Raw genomic sequence first — 19160 nt, 5'->3', positions numbered from 1 at the left:
GCAGCTCACTACTTATGTGGGAGAAGGTGGAGAGCACAGCCATCCCCCCAGTGTGGCATAATGGCCACAGACACAATCCTGTAGAGGGGGCATCTAACAGTGACTCAAGAAAAGAAAAAGGGAGAAGAAAGAGTGGCTAACCAGGACAGCTGGCAAAGAAAGAAAGAAAAACAGACGATCTAGCTTGAAATTGATAAACAGAAAATCTGAAAAATGCCCCCTTATTGTAAATTAGACAGGATTATGTTTCTGTGCATGGACACAGACACACCCACACCCACCCACCCTCTTTCAGACTACGTATTTTGTGACTTCCTAATCCCTTGCAACACTTCCCTTAAGGTTCATTTTAAAAAATAATTTCAGGAAGACCTGAGTTCAAATCCAAGCTCAGACACTTATGACTGGGCAAGTCACTTAACATCTGCTTACCTCAGTTTCCTCACCTGTAAGATAATAACAACACCTACCTCTCCCAGGGTGGTTGAGAGGATCAAATGAGATAATAACTTTACAGTGCTTTGGATAGTGCCTGGCACAGAGTGCTATTTAAATGTTATCTATGATGATAATGATGAATTGCAAAGTGCTTGGCACAATGCCTGGCATATAGTAAACGCCATTTAAATGTTACCTGTTATTATTCATCATAAAGTGTTTAGCACAGTGCCTGGCATAGAGTAAGAACCATACAAATTTTCACCTACTTTTATATCGCTCACTACTTAACAAAAGTTCTTAACCTGGGATCAATGGTTAGATTTTAGGGAACCCATAAACTTCAATGGAAAAAAAAATTCCATCTTTATTTTTCACTAACCTCTAACTGAAATTTGTCATTTTCTTCCATTTTGAATGTAGACAACAAATATTATTCTGAGAAGAAGCCCCAAGATTTTACCAGACTTCCCAAAGGGTCCATGACACAAAAAAGCTTAAGAATCTCTGATATAGAATGATCACATTATTGATAAAGTGCTTCAAAGCTTGTAAAATGTTTTATTCACAAAAGAGATTGGCTCACTCTATTTACAGTCCACAGATGGTATAACATCCCATCCCAACCCCCACATTCAATGATGGTTTGAGGCTTTGAAATCTTGACTTTGATTCCTAAGACTTCCCTGAAGGTTCTGATATGAGAAACACCAACCTAGGTGGTTGACTTCCAAAGAGCTGTCCTGTTTTCCGCTATTGAATAGTAACTACTGTCCTCCAGGAACTCAGAGCAGTACTGTGTTCCTGGAAGCTATGTCTCAGAATGTTCTCATGGTTATTTGATACTCATTAAAACTTTGGGGGGTGAGTGCTATAACTATTCCCATTTAACAAATAACTGGATAAATTAAATGACTCATCCAGGATCAATACAACTAGTAAGTATCTGAGGCAGGATTTGAACTCAGGTCTTCCAGACTTCACGTCCCATACTCTATCCAAAGAGTCACTCAGTTGCCCTAAAGCTAACACCTAGATGGCTCTTAAACCATACAAATAACATTAATAACATAATATGGTTGTAGCTGAAAATAAGTCAGCTATTGTGTATTCCTTGAAGATTACGTAAAAAGAAGAATTCATGTAGGCCAGACTTAAACAAGCTGGGGAAGCAGCACAGTACAGTGGAAAACTTCCTTCTGTCTGTAAAATCAAGAGACTGGAGTATATGACCTTTAAGGTGAAGCCATAACTAAAATTTGTTGCATCAGGAAGCAAGTACTACAAGCTACATGTAACACACCCATATCTGAGGAACAGAGGGGACAGGAAACAACTCACCCTTGCCTACTATCAGATGGGTTCCTATTTAATTATTCTTCATAACTATTTACACATTGCTAAGGGTTATGTTATCAGCCCTAGAAATTCAACACCCTGCGACAAAGTTGCAGACACTCCACCCTAGTTACAACTTAGCTTTGTAGACTGTAGAACCCCCCTTTCTGTTCTGTCATCCCATGCTATTCCATTTAAGTTGTTTTCTGGTTATATGCTATGGAGGTAAAAAGAGTAGTAACTACAGTAACTAGGCTAGGAAAAATGTTTGGGGGGTAAGCAAGTAAATAAATCCTATACTGCAAGACAGACTTATGCATCAGTGTAGCCATCACAGATACCAATATCATTTTATGATGAATTTTAGAAAGGCTTAACAAAGGTGAACCTCACCAGGGATTCAGATCCAGTGAAAGAAATTTAAGTTCCATTCAAAGACTATTTTGATATTATCTTTATGCCCATTCAACAGTGCTAGAAAAGTACATAATTTCCACTTTGAAACGGTTCACTTGGCATTTTTAAGAAAACATTCTGGTTTTGTTTTCAGTTCATTCATTTATTCACAGCAGAAACACTAAAGGATAAGAAACTGTGTTTAGGGAGTAACGTGGATCTCTTGGCTCAATAAGGAGTCCAGACTGCTTGTTACTTACTGTAAGTATTGGATCATCACTTGAGGTCAGAGAAGCCAAAATTTCTCTGTTAACATATTTGGGGCCCACTCCTATATCTGAATCTTACCTGACTCTTTCTTCTTCTGTTCTCTTCAGTTCGGCATCTCGTTTTAGGACCTTCATGATGGCATCTTGCTCCTCCTCTGTGAGGAAGCTTAAGTCAATCATCTTGAAAGGACTGGAGTAAAAATTGGTAAAAACAAAACAAAACAAACCCCTAAGTTCAAAATGCTCAAGGCACAAACTGCTTTAGGAATGTATCCAGAGTCATTAAAAGGTTAAAAAAAAAGTCTTCAGTTATTCCGTGTTTTGAATTGTGAGACTTGAGAAGGTTGACTTTGGCGTAAAACTATTGCAGACAGGTTCTCAATGGGATGCTGCTTTCCTTGAGGGTCAAGTCACATGATCTTGACAATGGTTTCCTCTCTCTCTCTCTGTCTCCCTTTAGTCCACTTGCAGACCAGTAGTTTCAGTTGAATTCAAGGCAGCAATGGTTGAGCATCACCCTGTGGAATTCAAGAAACAAACATCAAGTATGTAGGATTATTTTTTATTCATTCATTTATCCCTAGCCCATTATGAGATTTACAATATGCCTCAAGAGATCTTTGACAAATCCAGATGGTCTCCAAGCTCAATAAAACCTGTTCTTCCTCTTCCTGAGAGAATGGCCAGTTGGTTATAACTCCAACCCTCCAAACTGGGGCACACACAAAGATGACAGTCAATATTTAACAGCCAGAGGGGGAAGAAAGATTAAGAATTTTGTTCTCTCTTGACATGCTTTTAGCACTCTGGGAAAAAAGTATATATCTACATCCCATAGGTAAGTAGGGCCTGGGAAACATGACTATTGGCAAGGGCTAGAAATAGAAGTCTATGCAATTTCATTTCCAGACAATTAAAATGTTCTACTGGAATCCATCCACACTACTTAACAAGTAGAATTTCAACATTAGGTGAAGGAAGGTTCAGCAAACACCAGGTATTTGCTATTTGATTCCCCCATTATAGCTTTAAGCTGAGCTATGGCTTGAGGCAAGCTTCCAACTTGGCCACCCCTAGCTTTTCACTAAAAAGAGTACTGAATGGAGGGAGAAAAATTAGATTTTCAAAACATCTAGCAACACCAGGTGAGTAGTATGAGGCAAGGTCATGGAGTCGGAATGCTACTTCATTGTAGCAGTAGAGAAGAAGGGACACTGTACCAGGAATCAGGTGAAGAAGGTTTGAATCCTGCCTCCACCACTTAATGGCAGTTTGACCTTGGACTATCCACTTTAAACTCAGGGAGACTCAATTTTCTCATTTGTAAAATGGGAATAAAAAGTTGTCCTACCACTCAGGGTTGTTAGATGCAGCTGGCTGAATGCTAGCTAGATAACTCACCTCTTCCTCTCCTGTCTGCCTCCCCCTCCCCTTCCTTCCCCTCTCCAAAGGAAGGTAAACTTGGATGGCCAAAAGATGCCCAGTTGACTTGGGTTTTACTAGCTCCTTTCCTATTTTCCTTCCCCTGTCCCCAGTCCTCTCCCCACCCAAAACCTACAGCACTCTGAAACTGGGACTCCATTGGGACCCTGCCTGAGGGCTCCTCTGGACCATCCTAGCCTGAGAGTAACTGTTGCTGTTTCCCACCCAGGCTGGGTCTTTTGTCCTTGACCTCATTAAAGGAGCCATGCCCTGGATACTTCTTAAATAGGCCTAGTCAATGAATGGGCGTTGCCTCACCCTAAATGAATGCCTGCAAAGACCTTGGCCTAAAGGGCCCAAAGTCTCCCAGTGCATCCTGGGTCATCTCCAGTCATCCTGATGAATATCTGGTCACTGGATTCAGATGGCTTTGGAGCAGAAGTGAGGCTGGTGACCTGCACAGCCCTTCCTCACTCAAAACAAAGTCAGGTGCAAGTCATGTTATCATTTCTCTGATGGAATGGTCTTCTACAGCAACGAAGGATGAACACAAACAACCGTAAATGGCCTGCTCTGCAGAATGCTGTTACTGTGTGTTTACTCTCTCCCCTCCAATTTGAGAAGCTCTGTTTTATACTCCCATGGTAATCCCCAGTCCCCTGACCATTAGACAAATTCTTGTTGAATGATCAGTGGCTGATTTGGAGGCAGTTTATTTTGGGGATAAGTGAGGAGACAGAAGACAAAACATGAGAGCAAAGGAGAATAATTAAAATAATTGACAGATAGTCTTGAGCTGGTAGACTGAAAGGAAAAATACATGTTTCTACGACTCAAGAAAGTTGCAAACCAGTAGTTACACTGAAAAGCTGTGTGGAGTTCTTTATAACGGGCTGTTTATCAGATAATGAGTAGTATCTTCATTTTATAGAGGAAGGAATGGAGAGTTAATGTGGCTTAAGTGTCTCAGCATCCAGCCTACCCTATCCAGATTGATTACACATTATTTCCCTTGTGTGCTCTACATCACAGGCAAACCCATCTGCTTGGGTGCTTCATGCACAGATTTTGTCCCTTTTCTCCATGCCTCCTTCACACTGGGAGTCCCTCAAGCCTGGAAGGGACTGGCTCCTCCTTTTTGCCCAGCAGAATCCCTACTTCTTTCAATATTCACTTCAAAAGATACTTCCTATAGAAGGTTTTCTCCCAGTTCTCCAGCTACTAGTGTTCACCAAAATGACATTAAACTTATCTTGTATCTCCTTTGTATCTGTGCATCGGTATATCTGGGGGGTTTTTTTTCCCCTTAATAGAATGTAAGCTTTTTTGAGGGCAGGGACTGTTTCATTTTTGTCTTCATATCCCCAGTATCTAGGACAGCGTTGAGCTCATTGTAGGCGCTTAATAAATAAATATCCATTGATTAATTCATGGGAATTGTAGGATATTAGTAAAAGAAGAGACCTAAGAGATTGTCTTACCCAATCCCCTCATTTTAAAATGAGGAAGCTGAGGTTAAGTGATTTTGCCTGAGGGGATACAGATGGTTCCACGGCAAAGTCTGGTGTAACCCTAGGTCTTTGACTTCAAATCCAATGCTCTTCTACTCCAAGCCAGGTTTAATGAATCCCTAGGGAAGCTGTGGGTGAAGGTACATTCACTATCTCCTTGACTCTCATTCCCTCCCAAAGAACAGGATGATCTTTCACCAACAATTAGTTACCTGCATGATGGTCCACTTCCATACAAAAGGCAGTGGAAAGATCTCTTGGCTTTGCAATCAACAGAATGGCTCTACTCTTAGCTGGTTGTGTGACCTTCATTCGATCCAACCAGAAAAGGTTGGAATAAATAATCTTTAAGGTTCCCTTTCAGCTCTCTGACATTCTATAACTTTATTAATCTATTTCTTTTAAAAAGGCAACATATAAGATTCACAGTGACTATCTAGGGTTTCCCCATACTTCTGATATGGTACCAAACAGTACCACCACCCAACTTTACAGCACCCCAAAAGGGCTCCATAGCCCTCCTTAACAATTTCCCAAAACACCTTAGTTAATCTGTTAGGTTATGGGGGATGGAGGAAGGGAAGGAGGAGGAAGAAAAGAAAGAAGGACTTATGGGCCAGGCATTGTGCTAAGAGCTGGGGATACAAATATAAAATAGTCCCTACTCTCAAGGAGATTACATTCTAACAGGAGAAGACAACTCATAAAAGGGAACTAGAAGGGGACTGGGGAAACCAAGGGTAGTAAGGTTGCTATTGAGGAGTGGAGAAATCAAAGAGAGTAAATGCACTAGAAATGAAGATAGCATGGCTAGGACCTTGAATGAAATGGCAGCCTAGGCAAGGGACTCACCAAGCAGGAGAGTAGACCTTTGGGCTGAGGCATCTCCAGGATATGAGTGAACATTAGTTCTCCTTCCCCTCACCCAAAAAGTTATAAAAGGAGATTCTCTGTGGGTTTATAGAGCCTAGCATTGTTATCCATCCCTGCAACATCAAGCTCATCATTTTTTTTTCAGCCAAAGATGGATAAATTTTTGAGTTTTCCACAGCCTCACCATGGCACAGAGGTTACCCCTGGATTTTCAAACATGGCCAACTTGCTTTACCTCTGGGCTTCGATTTCCTCACTAGTAAAAGGAGGTAGAACTAGAATACTTCTAAGATCTCTTTCAACTCCAAATCCCATGATCCTACAGTCCTTTAAATGCTAGAAAAGCTTCAAGTTCTTCGTGGCCCAACTGTATACTTGTCGTCCAAGGAAAGGCCTAGGTAAATTTGGAAAAATATGCCGACAAAAGGCTAGCCACCAGGTGACAGTTGTTTTTTTTTTTTTGACAAAGAAACTTATTAAATTGTCTAGGGAGGGAAAACTTACCTAAAGAGAATCAGATGCCAAAACATTTGAAACAGGTTCTTGATAATGAGATTAGCCTGAGAGCTTTTGGCTCACCTGATCATTTAAAAGTTAACTGGGAAGTCCTTGACTGAAGGGCCCAACATTGGAACCAGAATTACTAGGCAGGTCAGTTTAGTAGGCTAAAGTGTAGCTAGGGTCATTCTTCTATGGGTCAGTTGGTATATGCATAGAAAAATGCTGTTACACTGCCAAAACTACATAGTTCTATCCTAGCCCAACTCTCAAAAGCAGGACAGGGAACTCAATATCACTACTAGAAATGCAACTCAAAGTGTCCTTTTATAGGTCAGAAGCATCAATTTTATATTTAAAGGAAAACTGACCATTTAGTTAGTACACAAAAGCACAAGGGAACTGACAATACTTTGTCCATTCCACTTCTGTTCCCTCCTTCACTTGTTTACTTGGAAAAAAAAACAGCTCATCTTTTGGCATCAAGAATAGTGCCTGGGAACCAAGAAAGTGTCCCCAATTCATTCAATTTACCAAATTTTTATTAAGCACAAAATACTTGGCTAGGGACATAAAAATGAAAAGTGAGTCTCTTTCCTCAAAGAATTTAAAGTCAAATATGAAGGCTACAACATGTACACAAATAAGCATGATAAGGTGTGTGACTCTGGATAACCTTTGTCTGCCTCAGTTTCCTCCTTTGTAAAATGGGGATAGTAAGAACACGTATTTCCCAGGGTTATTCTGAAGATGAAATGAGATATTTCTAAACACTCAGCCAAGCTTACATTCCTATATAAATGCTACCTATAATTAAAAGATAAGATGTGACAGGTACAAAGGAGGAGAACACACCAAGTAATATGGGAAAATGTGAAGGAGGAAACACTTTCAGCTAGAGTGATCAATAAAGGCTTCGTGGAGGAGGTGGCACCTTACTGAGACTTGACATGGATTCTAACAGGCAGAGAGGAAGAGTCAGAGTGTTCCCAAAAAAGGCCTATGAGAATGCATGGAGGTGAGGAAGAGATGAGAATCTCTTTTTCTAGGACTCCAAGTTCTACACCCAGTCAGTCTGGTTGAGGAATGAGAGAGTGAATGAAAGGAAATAGTAAAAATAAGACAGGAAAAGTCGATTTGAGATAGAATGTGGAGAGTCCTAGATGCCAGACAAGAAATTGTATTTTGTTCTTGGAGTAAAAGGGAGCTACTGAAGATTTTTTTAGCAAGGAAGCCGACGTGCTCAAATGTGTATATTGGTAAGATGACTTTGGCAGCTATGTCGGGTTGGGAAGGGGGGTGGTGGGTTGAAATTGGAGGCAAAAAGCCACTTAAGAGGATATTTTCAACAGCAATAAGGAACAATTTGGAGAAAAATCAGATGCCAGAAGCAACTGAAAATCACAGAATTAAATTAGAAGGAGCCTCACAGATCATATAGTCCACCTGCCTCTTTTACAGAGTTCAAAACTGAGACAACATGATGCGCATGACAAAGTGACATTCATAGCAGCCCAGCTAGAGTGCCTTGGTTAGAAACAGCTGGTAGTGAGCTTAGAAATGGGGTCTCCTGAGTCTGAGTCAGAGGCCATCTACATCAACCCTCACCTGAACAGAAATCTCTGTTACATCATCCGTGATCATCCAGATGACTCTCTAATCTGCACGTTGGTCTTTATCTACTCTCCTGAGCTGAAGTTCTACATCACCAAGTGCCTACTGGACACTGGAGGGCTAGAGGGTGGAGCAAAAACCTCTTCTCAAAACCTCCCTTTATAGAGGACTCAGAATTTCCAGCCAATTCTAGGTTTTCACTCTATGAATATCACCCCATGTCCAAACACACACACATATATCTCCTATATCCATCTTATCTATCTATCTATCTATCTATATCCTATATCTATATGACTACGTATATTAGCCTGGGAGCCCCATTAGACTTGAGACTTGTCTTTCACCTTTCTTTGCAGCCTCAGAGCTTGGCACGGTGCCTGGCACATAGCTAGTTGACTGGCTAACTGACAGCCACCAACATCTTCCCTCTCCAATCTATCCTCCACTCTTGAAGCTTCAAACCATTACTCATTTCTGCCCTTTGGGATCACAAAACTAATGCCTCTTTCATATGACAGCCCCTCAAATACTTAGCAATAGCTATTTTGCCCCCTAAGACAGAAGTTCTTAACCTGGGGTCTGTGCACTTAAAAAAATTTTTTTTAATATTTTGACAACTACATTTCAGTATACTTGGTTTCCTTTGTAATTCTAAGTATATTATTTTATGCATTTTAAAACATTCTGAGAAGGGAGTTAGTTGGCATAGTAGTCTGAATCCTAGACCTGGAGTCAGGAAGACCTGAGTTAGAACTTTGCCTCAGATACTTACCAGCTTATGTGACTGTGCAAGTCTTTTAACCTCTCTAAGTCTCCGTTTCCTTCTTTGAAAAATGGGGCTTATAATAGCTCACAGGGTTGCTGTAAGGCTTAACTGAAATAACGTTATGTAAAATGTTTTTGCAAACCATAAGGTGATACTTTAATATCAGAAGGGGTCCATGGGCTTCACCAGATTGGCAAAAAGGATTTCTCTCTCTCTCTGACACACACACACACACATACACACACACACACACACACACAGAGTTTAAGAACCCCTGCCTACTACCTGGTTTCTAGTCCCCTCACCATCCTGGAAGCCCACCTCTGGACATGCTCCAGTCTGTCAACGTCTTTCCTAAAATGGCATGTCCAGGAATGAACTCAATCCTCCATATGGAACATGGGCAAGGCCAAAGAGAACAGGGAAGTTACCTCCCTCATTTTGGACACTATTTTTCAGTTAATGTGACCAAAGATGACACCCCAAGATTTCCCTCCCACTACATAAAATATAGGTTGCTTAGATTAATAATGCAATTTTAACCTATGTCTGAAAACATGCAGGAAACCAAAGCCACTCCATTTCCATCTCCCATCAGGACAGCGAATGCTGCACAAAAAGTTATGCTAAGTACCTCCCTGGATGAAGGAAAGAAAAATTGCTAACTCAGTGACTCTCACATAAGGAGTTTCCTTGAAAAGAAGTAAATTATTCTTGACATTCCCATGACAGCAAGAACAAATGAGTGGAAACTTTTTCCTGGGTAGGAGAAGGATTGCAATACATGATAGCAGTTAAGAAAAAAGTTCTGGTCACTTAAGAAACAGATCCCTTTTATCCATAATACACAGAAATGACAAGTATAATCCAAAATGTTCCAGAGTCTATTCTAGGATTTAGAAGTCAATGAAACCTCAGGAATCTTTTGGGTTAATCCCTTAACGTTAAAGATAAGGAAACTAAATCACACAATGACAACATTCAGAGTTGGAAAGTATGTCACGGGCCATTGGATCCCACCCACACCTACAAGATACTCTGGTGGTGATTCTATAGCCTTTGCTTGAAGACATCAAATAAGGGATAACCCATTATTACCCAAGGAAGTCCATTTCACTTTGGATAGGTCTGCTTGTTAGGAACACCTTGCTTCTATGAAGCCCAGATCCACCCCTTTGAAACTTCCACCAGCTGAGAGGCCAGTTAGGATAAATCTCATTCATTTTCCAAAGGGATGGCTCTTCAAATACTTTTAGAGAGCTCTTCCATTCCTCCCTCCCTCCTCTCTTATTCAGTTTAACCCCCCCCCCATTCCTTTGATCTACTTGGCACCAACTGACCCTGGTGATGCCCTTCTCTGGATGCTCTCCAGCTTTTCAGGGTCCTTCCTAAAACAAGGCATCCAGAACAGAACACACTCACAGAGGTGGGGTCTGAACAAGCAGAATACAGGTGGTTTGTTGTTCTTCATTCACATTCCACTCCTCCTGACCTCATTTGGGGTTTTCTTGGCAGGGATACTGGAGTGGATTGCCATTTCCTTCTCCAGCTCATTTTACAGATGAGGAAACTGAGGCAAACAGGGTTAAGTGATTTGCCCAGGGTCACATAGCTAGTAATTGTCTGAGGCTGAATTTGAACTCAGGTCTTCCTGACTCCAAGCCACGTCCTCTATCCACTGTACCACCTCCTTGACCACAGGCAGTTTGTGACCTCCTAATTCCTGAAAGCTGCACTTTTCTTAATACAGCTGAAGAGTGAAAGATATGAAACAGCAGAGGTAAAATTCAAGTCCGTATCTTCTGACTCAAAACCTTGTGCCCTTTCTCCTACCCCATACTTTCTCCTGTAGCAGGAGATCAACAAACTGTGGCTGGAAGGCTGAATCCAGACTTGTGAGCCAAGAATGGATCATAATACAATAAAACTTTATTTAAAAATATAAAAACCATTTTTACTTCAAGGCTACACAAAAGTAGACTGCACTGACCCCTGTCCCACACCATACTGCCTCTCAACCAGCTTGTAAACTTTCTAGATTACAATGGAAGCTATAAAGACAAATGAAATAAATACAGTCCCCTGGGGCTTGAGTTATTCAGATTTATGGTAGAAAGACCAGACACAGGTGGACGATGACCTTGATAGAACTGAATAAGAGTGAATTCAACTGAAGAAATAAATAAATGTCTACCAAGTACAAGGTGCTGTGGGGATATACAAGACATATATATATATAAGAGGCCACGTTAAACACAAATTAATTGGGGTTGGGGTGGCACTAGAAGTTGGCAAGAGGGCTGGGCAACCAAGGACAGCTTCATGTAGAAGGTGGTAATTGGCCTAATACTGAAAGAAAGGAGGGAGTCTAAAAGGTGAAGGTGAGGAGGAAGGCACAGTCTTCGCAAAGGCACAGAGATGGGATATGGTGTACTATTTATGAGATATAATAAGAACGCCAAAATAGCTAGACTGTAGAATTTGCAGAGGGGAGTAATAAATCTGAAAACAGAGGCTGAAATTAGACTGTGAAGGGTTTTAAATGCCCAGCAGAGGTGTTTATATTTGGCCCTAGAGACAATAGGGAGTTACTAGAGTTTATATGGAGAATGACATGAACTTCTTGAAGTTCAACTTTATGAACAGTTTAGCAGCAGCCAGGAGGATGGATTGGAGTCGGGGGAGGCTTGAGGCAGGAAGGTCAGATAATAGATAATAAAGACCCAACCTAGGGTGGCTGTTGTACTAGGGAAAAGAAGAGAGCAGGTATGAAAGATCTAAAGATGGAAACAAGATTTGGCAACTGCTTGGATATGCGTTACATAAGTGAGAATGAGTCCAGGATGATACTGAGGTTATAAATCTAGGTTGCACAGTGGATTGAGTGCTATGCCTGGAGACTTGAAGACTTGAATTCAAATTCAGTCCAGCACACTACCAGCTGCATGACCCTGGGCAAGTCACTTATCCTCTGCTTACCACAGTTTCCTCATCTGTAAAATGAGGATAATAATGGCACCTACCTCCCAGGATTATTGTGAATATCAAATGAGATAATAATTATAAAGCACTGCGTACAGTGCTTTATAAATATTCGTTATTACAACTATTATCATATCCTTACACATCTCCTAAAATGTGCATGAATTCTAGAACTGGTCACACCAATTTCCATTACTTTGCTTACATATTTTAAACTCAAACAACCCATGTTGTTCCATTAGCTACTACTTATTTAAAAATGCACTTGGACGAATGAGAAAACCATGGTACACCTGATTTACAGTCTCTGAACCAGTGATTATGTTCTAGTCATGATGTCATAACTAGGCTACATTTTGCTCCGTTTCCCAGTTGGCTAAAAAACCAAGTGCTGAAACTTACAAATAGAACACCATCCCTGGCCTCTACATCCCCAGGGCTGTCTTTTTTTTTAGGATCTCTCAAAATGGCTAAAACCAGTCATAAAAGGAATCAGAGAATGTTAGAACAGGAAGGAACCTTTAGTCCAACTGTCTCATTTAGCAGACAAGGAAAACTGAAGGCCAGTGAGGAAAAGTGACTTCAAGGTTACAGGGAGTGAGTTGCTAGAAACCCGGGCCTCCTCAATCCTGGTCCAACGTACTTACTCCTAGACTCTATATTTCATTCATCTTCAGCAGGCTGATGTAGCTGAAAAGGAAGCTGGCCCGTGGTCTTTCTGACTGTCAAGCCTGGGAATCAGGAGACCTTCATGTGAACCCTGGCTTTAAAACATGTTTGCTGTGTGATCATGGGCTGGTCAATTGAAGAAACTGCTTCAGTTTCCTCACCTATTAAAGGATGATAATAATTAGCACTTACAGAGCACTTTAAAGTCTGTGTAGTATTTTTAATTGTTATTTCACTTGATACTCACAACAACCCTGGAAGATAGGTGCTATAATCATCTCCACTTAATAGATGAAGAGGTTGAGGAAAGTAAGTGACTTACCCTGGGGTCATATGGCTAGTAAGAGTTTAAGGCAGCATTGGAACTCAGGTCTTCTTGACTTGAAGACTAGGGCTGTAGCCACTGACCCACCTGACCTTGCAATTGGAAAGACTTGTATTCAAGTCCCACTTTACACACACACACACATACACACACACACACACACACACACACACACACACACACACACACACACACACACACACACACCATGTGACCTAAGTAAGTCACTTCAATGCCCCCCAGAAAAGCCTCTATAAATTATACAGAAGGTGCCAATCTATACTAAATCTATACTTTTTTACTAAAAGAGGTTCCTCCTCGGGAATTCCCAATACCAATGAAATTACAGGTTCAGCTTAAAAAAACAAAACATTTTCCTTCGGGGTTGGGGCAGGGGAGGAGGTTAAAGAATGTCTTTTATAAATCGTAAAGCAGTAGGTAAATAGAAGCTATCATGTGAAAAGGCAGTCTGGATTAAACAATACCTAGGAAGAGTGCTGGATGTGGAGTCAAAGAACCTGGATTCAAACTCTGACTCTTGGGGAACTTTGACCAAGTCTCCACACCTCTGGGCTTCAATTTCTTCAGGTGTAAGATGAGAGGGTGCACTGAATTACCTCCAAGATCCCTTGCAACTTTAGTGCTCATTCTATGAACGTAATTCAAAACTATTCTAAAAACTCACTGTATCCCAATGTCTTTTTCCCATCCAATTTTCCCTTTCCTCTGGCTTTTTACAAGGCTCGAAATGGAAAAGGAAGATTTCTCATGTATCCCACAACTGGAAAACTGTGCTTAAGTAGTCCTTATAACGCAGCCCTTATAACTCAGAATAGGAATATGGAAGAAAGATGGGAAGGAAGTTGGGGAGTGGGAGGCGAGAAGACTCACTGACAGCCACCAGCAAGTCCATTTAACTGTACACACCTGGGAGATGGAAGTCTCAAATCTACTTGATAGATTGGTTTCCATTTGTCGGCATATCTAGAACACAATTTATTTGGGACCCAGATTAGAACCAGGTAGTTAAATTGACATTCCACACAACTTAAAGTAAAAGTCAATATATCTACACACTGTTGTTCATAATTACACAGGCCAAGAAGCCAAGAATAGCTCAGCCTAGAATTCACCGAGAGTAAAGCATTCTCTTTCTTTAGGTACCATGCTTTGTTTGGGTTGATAGGGCATTCTACACTGGCCCAGACCTAAAGTCATTCAAGTAAGATGAGCAGTAACCCCTATGTGTGTTATTGAGTCATTGTGGTTGTGTCCAACTCTTCATGACCGTATTTGGGGTTTTCTTGGCAAAGATGCCAGAGTAGTTTGCCATTTCCTTCTCCAGCTCATTTTACAGATGAGGAAACTGAGGTAGCAGAGAGGGTTAAGTGACTTGTCCAGGATCATACAGCTAGTAAATATCAGAGGCCAGATTTGAACTCAGGTCCTTCTGACCCCAGGGCCAGCATTCTATTCACTGTGCCCTTATACCCATCACATAGGTGCTAGCAAAACGCTAATTTTTCAAAGAAAGAAATTCATGCTGATGAGACAAAGTGCTAGGCCTGGAGTGAGGAACACCTGAGTTTAAATACCACCTCATTATTGGCTCTGTGAATTTGGGCAAGTCTATCTCAGTTTCCTCAGCTGTAAAATGGGGAGCATAATAATACCTACTTTCCCAGAATTGTTGTGAGGGGCAATGAGAAAACATTTGTAAAGCTCTTAATACAGTGACTGGCACATAGAAGGAACATAATGAATGCTTATTCCCATTCCTTCCTTACTGATCACAGAATGCTGCATTTGGAGTCAGAGGATCTGGATTTGAAAGCCAGTTCAGACACTATGTGTTCATATAAATTCTCTGGGAGTACAGGTTCTTTCATTTGTTCTATTTGTATCCAGAGTGCTTAGCACAGTATTTGGCACATAGTAGGTACTTAATGCTGGTTGACTGATTGATCAATAAAAATAAGGGGGTTAAACTATATGATTTGTAAGATCCCTTCCAACATTATGTACTATGATCCTGTAGTAATGAGAACCCTATTAATGAAGATTCCATGAGCCTTGCCTCTCCCTATATGCCCTGGGCAAGCTTCACACCACTCTGCATTTGAACTAGATGGTTTCTAAAGTCCCTTCTAGCTTTGGCCCTTTCTAATATGATCCTATGAAAATGAAACCCACAGAAATGAAGAGACTTGCCCAGAACAAGTTAATGGTCAGGCCAGACCTGGACTCTGGGACTCCTAATTCCTCAGTCCAGCATTCTTTGCACACCAAACAAACCATCTCTCAAAAGCATCTGCAGACTTGATGAATGAGTTTACGGTGTAGGTCAAAAATTCCTGACACCATGAATTGAAATCATCCAGAGCTTTGGGGCCAACTCTCAGCAAAGTCAGCCTGAAAATTGGGAGCTGGCATGTGTTACATTTTTGAAGGTCAAATACTCTGAGAAACACTAACAGGCATTCAGTGTTGATTCCTTTCTAAAGATTTTCCCCAGTGTCCAGATTCCTAGGAATGGAGTGGTAAGGAAAAGGAGGGAAAGAGAGCTAATTCATTAACTAGGCTGTAATGAAAACCTGAAATCATAAAATTAACTCAACTGGAGAAATGACCTTCTCTGTTTAAAAACAAATACACTCATATATACACACACAAACAACCCTGTAGTATCTATTTGTACCACAATGAATAAATAAGTCACTAAGTTCACTAAATATACTCACTTTGCCCAGAGTGCTACCTTCTGTAATGATTTCCAGTCGTTAATCTCTTTGGAAAAAAAAAAGCTATTGTGCTTTTTTTTAATTATACAAAACTCGTTCAGTTGTAATTTACCACTGAAACCTCTCTCCTTCCTGTCTCTATCCAAAACTTACAACAAACCATCATATTTTATTTCAGTTACTTCTTTAGCAGTCATTCTAGGTTTGCACTATGTCTCCAACAAAGCTTGTTAGCTTTCAATATTGATAATGCAATAAGCTATATCTTTTTTTTTTTTACATCATCATAGTTTTCCCCAGCATCCTTCCCTTTCTCTCTCCAGAGAGAGTATTCCCATATTGGAAATAGTATTTTTTGAAGATAAAAAGAAAGAAAAAGAAGAGGAACAGTATAGGCAATACATACACTAATGAAGTCTAAAAAATATATGCGATGTGCAACACGTATGAACCGCCCACTTCCTCTAAGGGCTTGGTTAGGGGTATCCTCTCATATCTCTTCTTTCAAGTCATATTTGTTCTTTATAATTTTGTAACATTTACTTTCGATGTGTGTGGGGACGTTTGTTGGTCTTTTTATTGACATCATTGTAGTCATTTTCTTTATTGTTTTCTTGGATCTACTTTACTCTGTATCAGTTCATGTAGAGCTTTTCATGCTTCTCTGTATCCATTACATTCACCATTTCTTATAGCACAAAAATATTCCATTACATTAATTTACCACAATTTGTATAACTTTTTTCAAATGTATGTGGATGCTCCTTTGAGTTATAAAAGATACATTCACTTAAAAGTATTACTGAATTCATAGTAGCATTCTCATGTATTTTCTTAACACACTTACAATTACTATCATGGAAAAGGTCTGAAATTTTTTATTTTCAAAAGGGATCATTTTACTCAAAGACTTGGAGACACTAATATCCTCCCATCCACCTCATTTTAAAGATGAGCAAACCAAACCTCAAATGAAGGGATAATCTAAACTCCCACTAAGTTGGAATTTGAATCCAGACCCTCTGTACCTCCAAACCCATAAATGGATGGATATCCCTTATAAAGATGGAATCTGCCTCCCTGAAATTGCTAATCAGCTTTCTCTGACAGTGCTTGAGGCGACTGAGTCAAGTGAGCCTTGGAGAATCATTCAGCTCTTGACTCAACTACCTCATTAACTGGAGTAGGCAAAAGATACCATTCCTTCAGTTAGCACCTCTTACCAGGTACAGTGCTAAAAAGGCCAAACACTTTGTACACGTCAACTAAGGAATTTTATTAGATGCCTCTAGATAAGAGGGTAGCAGTTTTTGTTAGTTTTGCTGGGTCATTTGTTATCTGACAAACTAATGACATGTCAGGACTAGAAGAGAACTCTATGACCCAAGTTTTAGTTTTCTTATCTGTAAAATGGGAATAAAATATCTTTCAGATTTCAGAAAATCTTGGAAAAATATGCAAGAACTGATACAGAGTGAAGTGAGTAGTAGAACAATATATTCGGTAACAGCAACAATGAAAAGACAAACAACTTTGAAAGACTTTAGAACTCTGATCGGTGCAATTACTAACCATGATTCCAGAGGACCAAAAATGAACTATACTACCTCACCTCATGAAAGAGTGATAGATTCAAGTTGTGTAATAAGTCATGAAATTTTTAACAAGGACTATGGGGGAATTTGTTGTGCTCAACTACGTAAACTTGTTACAAGATTTTGTCTTTTTTTTCCCTTATAGGGGAATGGTGGGAGGAAAAAAAAATCTTTTTAATTGAATGAAATAAATGATGAAATAATGAAAAAATAAATGAAATAAAATAAAATCAAGGAAGGTAAAAAATGTGTGCTGACAGAAGGTAGAAAGCAGGTCCCTGGCATGCAATAAAAAGGAGAAGAAACATAGTCACAACTCAATCTACAGACAATCCCCAAACCCTGCACATCTTTTTTTTTTCTTTTGATACCCAACAATATTAAGTGTAGACTTAACTTTGAAAATATATGAGCTGGGCTCACCCTAATTGTAAGTATAAAACCAACCCATATGATTACATTATATATTAGATGACCTAACCTAAACCCTAACAAGGCATTCCCATAAAAAACACAATTGGCCTTTTGGGGAAAATAGTTTAGGCTGACCTTAAAAATCCCTTTCCCTCTCTCACCCCACTAGGCAATCTAAAAATAGCCAAAGCATTTTCAGTCCAGATAGACTATCCTTTAAAGGAAATGAGATTCAAGAAGGCATGCTGGGGTCATTCCCCACACTATTGCCACCACAATAAATTCTCTGCTACGTGTTACTAACATTCTGCCTACAGAATAAAGCTGACATTAGCAAAATTTACACTTCTAAATCCAACTCACCCATTCTTAAAAAAAAACAAAACTAACATGGATATCTGAATACAGAACAGGAGGCACTACTTGTGACCTTTCTCTGGGCCTCAGTTTCCTATCTCTCCAATGAAAGAAAGCTCCTCCAGTCCATAGCTGTTCAGCTAGATCTGTTTACCATATACCTGTGAGAGCTGGGAGCTGTCCACAGCTGAAATGCATCAGACAGATAAGAGGTACAGAATAGGCATAACACCCCAAGTTTAAATGCAAACTGACGTGTTTTCTGATCTGTAAAATGGGGATAAATACTAGCACCTTCCTTCCAGAAACGTTGTAAGAATAAAATGAGATAACATTTTAAAAGTACTTTGCAAACCTTAAGTGTTACATAAATAAATGCAAGCAATTGTGTTCACTGAAAATGGAAAAACTATATGTCAACTCTCTTTGCTCATAGTCAGACTTGACTGGACACTCTGTTAATGAAATCCACAATGCGTTCACGTCATTTCCTGTCAGCCCCTTGGAGTTCCACTGGCTTCACTGCCCACCTATTCTTTCCATACTTTTGTACAAAACTCAGGCCTGGCCCTATTTACTTTCAATTTGGTGTACACTATTCCTTAACTGGCCTTCCTGCACTGTAAAAGCTTCCTCCTGCAATTGGCCTGCTCTGCCCTGTGACCCCAATCCCAAAGCACTCATTTAAAAGCCAAATACACCTAGGAAATGAAATTATATCAATAATGGGACTGTCAAAAGTGAAGAGCTGCCCTAAAACTCTAGAACAGTAGAAACTTGTACTCTAGAAAGAATGGGATTTAAGCCAAAAAGAGGGATAATGTAAATGTTTATAATCAGGCTTGTATTACTGGGAGGTAGCAACCCCAAACACAAGCATAAAGTGAAGTTCAAGGCAAATCCAAGACACATTTTTGACAAGTATACTCCTACAGTCAAGGCCACCAGG

At 40.1% G+C, this 19160-nt stretch overlaps 1 protein-coding gene across 14 annotated transcripts in view; it reads right to left on the bottom strand.

The window, feature by feature from the left end:
- SYTL2 (synaptotagmin like 2) overlaps positions 1-19160 on the bottom strand; it is a 194655-nt gene that overhangs the window by 94109 nt on the left and 81386 nt on the right. For 10 of the 14 annotated variants that reach the window (XM_072610651.1, XM_072610656.1, XM_072610657.1 and 7 more), the window contains exon 2: positions 2521-2959. In XM_072610651.1, the coding sequence (XP_072466752.1) occupies positions 2521-2621 (101 nt within the window). In that variant the 5' untranslated portion in view covers positions 2622-2959. Of the gene's footprint in view, positions 1-2520; positions 2960-12757; positions 12941-14031; positions 14089-19160 lie in introns of all 14 variants that reach the window. The other 4 variants (XM_072610652.1, XM_072610654.1, XM_072610653.1 and 1 more) reach the window with 2 other exon arrangements.

This window comes from Notamacropus eugenii, chromosome 5, assembly GCF_028372415.1.
Source record: "Notamacropus eugenii isolate mMacEug1 chromosome 5, mMacEug1.pri_v2, whole genome shotgun sequence".
NCBI classification, from domain to species: domain Eukaryota; kingdom Metazoa; phylum Chordata; class Mammalia; order Diprotodontia; family Macropodidae; genus Notamacropus; species Notamacropus eugenii.
Note: the sequence above shows the minus strand (reverse complement) of the source record. Positions and strands in the feature narration are given on the sequence as shown.